Source organism: Arachis hypogaea, chromosome 13 (assembly GCF_003086295.3).
Source record: "Arachis hypogaea cultivar Tifrunner chromosome 13, arahy.Tifrunner.gnm2.J5K5, whole genome shotgun sequence".
Taxonomy (NCBI): domain Eukaryota; kingdom Viridiplantae; phylum Streptophyta; class Magnoliopsida; order Fabales; family Fabaceae; genus Arachis; species Arachis hypogaea.
In genome coordinates this window covers 22,432,782-22,439,386 of record NC_092048.1, presented here as the reverse complement: position 1 = coordinate 22,439,386, position 6,605 = coordinate 22,432,782, and the positions used below count along the sequence as shown (strand labels likewise).

The 6,605-nt window shown below is 35.1% G+C and overlaps 1 protein-coding gene across 1 annotated transcript; it reads right to left on the bottom strand.

Moving 5' to 3' along the window:
* Positions 1-310: 310 nt before the first annotated feature.
* Positions 311-4,990, bottom strand: LOC112737669 (uncharacterized). The gene is made up of 3 exons (XM_025787658.3): positions 4,631-4,990; positions 2,374-2,661; positions 311-1,822 (listed from the first exon to the last, which is right to left on the bottom strand). Exons 1-3 carry the CDS (start codon positions 4,787-4,789, stop codon positions 590-592), a joined length of 1,680 nt encoding a protein of 559 aa, XP_025643443.1. The 5' UTR covers positions 4,790-4,990; the 3' UTR covers positions 311-589.
* Positions 4,991-6,605: the final 1,615 nt, after the last annotated feature.

The window sequence follows — 6,605 nt, the reverse complement described above, 5'->3', positions numbered from 1 at the left end:
TTTTTAATGTATATAAAATGCTTATTATACTTTATTAGAAAGAAGATAAAAGACAAAATGTTGACCACCGAATATATTCTATTTAATGGTGGAACAAATCAAAGAATCATTTTAATATTGAATTCTCCTGTTAAACATGTAAGCTGTGAGATAAACCACTCGTAATAGTAATAAGCTAGTTTAAGAAAAAAGTAACTACTATTACCTTCCCAAAAAGTAACCATTCTAAGTCAAAAAGAAAATAAAGCAACAAATCTAACCATCTAAGAGGGACTATTGACTATTGGGTGTTGACTATATACAAGGCGCATGATCAATAATAAGAAATTTTATATATTACTTCGAAATAAAAAAGAAATATATCAAGTGAAGGATTTTCTGCATAAATACTAGATAATCCTCACATATCAAACATTTACATAACATAAGATGACGATAAACCGTGCACGTTACAAGAGAAAAAGGATCGGATAAAAACCTTTTATTCCATGCATAATAAAACACGCAATGATTTGAAGGTATGAACAGATAACATCCCTAGGAAAATCACTGCTCCAAGAAGCTGAAATTCCCAAGACACAGGTTATTTTCACCCTGACCATCCTCCTCTCTGGGGGCCCACAGAGCCATGAACATTCAACCTGTCAAGCACAGAGTTGAAGTCAATTGGCTGTCCACTATCCTCCATCCTCTGGATCACACTTGCCACATGATCACCCCTGAATCCCATGCTCACCATTTTCTCAATCAGCTCGTTGTAAGGGTGGTTGCGCATAAACTGTGTCTGGTTAGGATTCCTCCCCATGAGATTGTGGCCGCCGGGGTTCTGGAGTGAAGCACTTGATGGAGGGTATCCAGCTTGAGCATAGTGGGGAGGAGGTTGGGGTGGATGGTGTGTCCTCCCTCCCTCGCCTTCATACATCGTGTATGCGCTGGCTGGAGGAGGAAGTGCTGGATGGGGGCTGGCAGTACCGTACATGTCGCCTGGTTGTGCTGGGAAAGAGCCCTTCATCTGCTGTGGTGGAGGTTGCTGCTGCGGAACAGTTCGGCCAGCAGTTCCTCCGTATCCATAAGGCATGGCATCGCCGCGGCTAGAACCAGGTTGTGGAACTCCAGAATATGCTGGCATCTGCATGGGCATGCTGTTAGGTAGTGTTTCAGTGGGGGGAGTTGGGTTTGCTGGTTGGCTTGGTAGATAGGAAGGGTAGGATGTGGGGGTTCTTATCTGGGGTGGCATTGAGGGAGGCTGTGAAGATGGCACCTGCTGAGCCCACTGCTGCTGGGGTGGCTGCGGCTGCTGCGGCTGCTGCTGTTGTTGCTGTGGCTGCTGATACTGAGGGAACTGTTGCACAGCTGGGGATGGGGCTACCTGAGATGGTGTTGGTTGTGGAGTCACCCGCGACATGTCTTGTTGAAGTTGGGGTGTTTGGTATTGTTGATTTGTCAATGGTAAATACTGATTCTGAGAGAGCTGGGGAGCAGCTGGAGGGTTTGGCAATGGAGTGGGGGGTTGCTGCATGTAATAAGTAGGCTGTTGGGTGGCTTGGGACGCATTTGCTACTGGAGCTTGAGCATGGGGTGCAGCCGGTTGCGGCGGCTGCTGCTGTGGGGGAATTTGATGAGGAAGTGCAAGAGCTAACTGCTGATTGTGTGCATCAGATGCACTATCAATCTTTTTAGGATCTGTTGTAGAAGGCGATGATCTCTCCTCTGAGTGGCTTGAGGAAGATGATTCCTTCTGAGCAAGTTGAAGCTTGGCTAATTCTTTCTGAGTGTCAGCTAGCTCTTGCTTGTCTCTTAAAATTTGTACAGATCTATGAACCTACATAACCGACGTAAGGAAAATGAATACATGCAATAACAATCTTTGTTTCTCAAAGTCTATATAATCAATTAATAAAGTGAACAGATATATGAAAGCATGCTAATACAGAACATTGTGAGTTAAATGCTTCATTTACTCTGCACTGCTCATAGCTGAAAGTCATTTTTTGCGTATATTGGAACAGTATCAAGAAAACACAGAATATTCGAGCAATAACAAATTGTTAATCTAGCAATAGAGATTAATGTCCGGTTTGTGATTGATGAATGGTGCTTCATTGACCAGATAAACAAAGTATAGCTATCTTGTTATGTTGAACAGGTTTGCAAATCAAGAAAGGAATATGGTTGGATTTCCCAATTGAGAAAGAATGTCTGCAATTGAATTGGAAGGGGAAAAAATTGCTTCAGTTGATGTATAACTACTTCAGGATTTCATTAACACAAGATCCAAAGTATTCATCCATCAGATGTGGGGTAGTGCTGTATGGGTACTAGGTAATATATGAAATGAAGTTAAACCTAAGAATATATATGAAAGCAGCATACCTCTTGAAGATGTTTTTCAAGGGCCTTGAGCTTTAAATCTTGCTCCCCATGGTCACGATTTAAATCAGATCTCATTTCTCCAATAGATTTGTCAAGATTGTAGCAATATAATTCCAATTGGGATAACCTTGAACTAATTCCCTCAAGAAATCGCATGAGGTTGTCAGCATATTTTTTCATGCTCTTCTCCACAGTTGCAATCACATCTTGGCTTAGAGAATCTTCAGGTGGATTGTAGGCAGTAGTAGGAAACATTGATGCTCTCGTCATCCTTGATTTGTGAAAATCCTGCCAACAAAGTGGACATTTCTGGATCAGAGATACAATGTTTCACTATATAGGAATAGAAGGTACATGTGATCCATAATCATTATAAAAATATGTATACATGCATACAACATGAACCTTGAGGATGGTACATAGAATAAAGTAAGCACATTCGTTCTAGATAAACAAAAAAACCAAACCACTTTAATATTATGTGCACTTTTTTACTACAATAAATCAGTATCTTTACTCTTTCTCAAAGAAAACAAAGTAAAAGCCTTCTGACACTCAGCCAAAAAGTACACTTGCTTTAAGCACCAAAGTAATGCATGTTATCATCAGTCTCACACTTCCTAAACTTCATGTTTTTATTTCATCAATCAACAACAGTACCCCAACTTATACAACCACCTCTTGTGTAGTGGACTAAATACTTGTACTTGTATACTCATGTACCAAACCATAGTAAGCTAATAACAGCTTGCATCTTCGGATAATCGTGATGATTGATCAATAACAAATCAAACATACAGCCAGTCATCATGAGTTAAGTACCTCAATGTAACTGACAGATCAAAAGTCAAAATCAATATATTGTGGAATTTGACTCCTCAACACATTTATACTACAACACCTGGAAAATACTCCTCTATTCTCCCAACTGCCAACTGTAAACCCGTTTGACCACATTCATCATGCATCAAAACTTATTTTTTCTATTCAAAATTCACCAAATACTCTTGCAGATGAATGAAAATAAATCACAAGACCTGAGTAGAATAGAATTGAAATAAAATATGTTTGGAAACTTTGGATGAGATAGAGTAGAATAGAATTCTTGAGAGAATTGAATTATACTCAATTTCGGGGAGAATTCTTTGATTTGAAAAAAAAATGGAATTGAATTAGATTGTTTGCAATATGTTATAAAATAACTATTTTGCCCTCAATACTATCAACACCAACTTCTCTTCAAAGTCCACCCTCAGCTCCTCAATTCCTAACCTTTGAAGATGGTTCCTCTGCCACCAACACCTCCTTCAACCACCACCATCCAGCTCCACGCCCACATGCACCACCACCAACCTTACCTTTTCTTCCTTCTTCTTCACCCACAAAAACTGTCCCCTACCTTAAGTGTTGTGCCTATCTAATCAAAATCTATAAAGAGAAAAACCTCCAACAGGCATGGTTGTTGTTGTTGATGATGATGATGGCAGTGGTGAGGCACAGTGGATGAAGGTGGTGATGTGATGAATGATTACTGATCAGATAATTAATTAGAAATCAAATCACTTTTGGTCAGATTTAATTTAGGACGAAACATGAGAGTTGGATTCTCATAGAATTGAAACCTGCATTACTCTTTAATACTAAAGCATGTAATGGAGTTCTAGTTTTTAAGAGAATTGAAATCACAAGGTTTCAAAAAACACTTACAAAAACCCAGGATACAAATGCATACTATCAAACGGCATTATTTGTCTTCTTCTTTCTTTGTCTTGTTATCCAATAACCAGTTCATGCATTCTGGCAGAATGCATCATAGTCCACAAACCCAAAAGCCACCCAAATAAATAAAACCTTTAGGTCATCAACATCTCACACATAAGAAGAAAATCCTGTTTCTGTTTGACAAAAAAACCTTCACATTCATTCATCCTAAAAAAATTATGCTATCAACGTCAAAAATCTAGTCCAATTTTTCCTTCGGTTTCAAGTTGCAAATAGCTTAAGACACGAAGAATCAAATGTAAACTAAAACGAAGATCGATGATGGAGAACCACAAAACAAACCAAGAACAAACCACTTTTACTCAATCAACAAAATTCTTGCATAGTTTTCTAAAATTGATAACTTTCATAAACCCTAACCACTTTTCATTCATAATTAATAAGTTAAATACCCATGTTCGGATAATTCCCATAGAAGCTAAAAACCTTCAAGTCAACGGTTGAAAGGCAAGATAGGTCACATGAGTATATATACCTTAGTTGAATTGGCGTTGATAACTGGATCGGAATGATTGCCATTGGAAGAATTGGAATCCCTGTTACCGAAGTCTTCGTAGGAGCAGAGGATATCATCGGAACCGAAATCAAAACCCTTGGAACCCGAGTTACCGCGACCTGAGGATCCAGACGCCATATCTGGAGCTTGAAGATGCAGAAAGGGAGCGAAGACTTGACACTGAGACGAGACAAAGGGATTCGGAAGAGAAAGAGAGAGAGAATGTGTGTGTAGGGAAAAGGATTTAGAAAACGTTACTTTGCTTTTCCGCAAAAACGAAGTTTGGGATAGCAGGGGCGAGTATTTGTTAAAACTTAAAAAGGAGAAGAGAAAATCACAAATACATTTTTTATTTTTTTGTCAATAAATATTTAAATTTTAAAAATTTAAAAATATATTTAAATTTTTTAATTTTTTTTAATTTCAACATATTAATTTTTAAATTTAATTTATTCTATTTTAAATTTTTTTTACGTATGTATTTATATCAATCAAGTTAATTTTGATAGACTCAAATAAATATGAGAGATTAATATATCTAGGTTTTGAAAAGATTAAAAATTTAAATATATTTTAAAATCGTAAAAAATTTAAATATCTGCGAATCAAAAGATTAAAGACTTATTTATTCATTTTTTAAAGATAAAATACTATAGATTAAATAAATTAAAAAATAATGTGTAATAATAAAATATTACGGATTAAATAAATTAAAAAATTAAGTGATATTTATATACACATTAATTGGGGTGTCATCTTTCATAATTTAAAATTTTAAAAGATGGATTTATATATGTTTTTGATTTTTATGATAAAAAATGTTTCATATAAAATAAATTGAAGGTAGTTAAAATTTTTCCCAAAGAGAATTGAGAGCAAGAGAGGTGTGTGGTTACTTGTTCGGTTGTGGGAGGAAGATAAGGATGACATGCACCGACCATGTTTTTATATGTGAGTAAGGGCTAAGGCTATAGGATATGTGGCGCAATTGAAGGGGGTTTTTCATGCCTATTATCAATGTAATTAATTTAAAAAGAAAAAATATAGGTAGATAATAAAAATATTAAACAATGTGAATAATAGGTATATTAGATGTTCAATTTACTAAATGTATAAATAGTTATTTTAATATTAAGATTTAAGTAAATAATTTGAGATTTAATGTATTTTACTTAAATTAGACTAATTTTAAAATTTAATGTTCATGTTATTCAAAAAAAATTATTAATTACCTAACTAATATAATCTATTTAAAAATTAGTTATGAATTTTAAAGTATTGCCTTGATAAAACCCGAATTTTTAGCATTTATAGGTTATTAAGTTAATTTCTTTTTATCCACTAACTTTAAATATATCTTCCATTTTAATTTAAAATCCATTGAATTTTTTTTGGGGTGAGGATTAAAATCCATTGATTTACATACATGGATAGAAAAATAACTAAAATAAAAAATATTATATATACTAATTTTGTGTTTTACTTTGAAAAAATAAATCTCGTGTTATATCGAAAAAGAATATTTTCGATAAAGATGTTATTAAATTTTTTGATAAGTTTAGACTTCGATCATTACTAAATGTTAAAATAATATTTCGATCAACCTCTAAATACATGTTACAATTAATTTTGGATTGGAGCCAATTAGGTACTTCGTTAGGTACTTTCTATTAACCGATTGATTCAAGTGTGAAAATCGAAAAGACAGACTCGACGGACTATGTCGAAAAAGACGTCAGTAGGTCTTGAGACATCGAGGTCAAGGCTGGATAAGTACTTTTCGAATAATATAGATAAGTCTTATCGAAAAAGAATGATAAGTGAATATAATTAATAACAGTTATTCACATTGTACAAAGAGTGGGAACAGATTGATGCACGTGGAAAATACTGTCGAATATGGTGGTCAGAATACTGAATCAAAGGCAAAGTTTCAATCTCTAAAGTGCGCAAA

Bases quoted from the DNA above. Each gene is read 5' to 3' on its own strand.
- LOC112737669 (XM_025787658.3), bottom strand. From the start codon at position 4,789: ATGGCGTCTGGATCCTCAGGTCGCGGTAACTCGGGTTCCAAGGGTTTT. The intron at 2,662-4,630 runs GTATATATACTC...CTTTGTTGGCAG, and splicing joins TCAACGCCAATTCAACTAAG to GATTTTCACAAATCAAGGAT. The intron at 1,823-2,373 runs GTATGCTGCTTT...TCGGTTATGTAG, and splicing joins TTGAAAAACATCTTCAAGAG to GTTCATAGATCTGTACAAAT.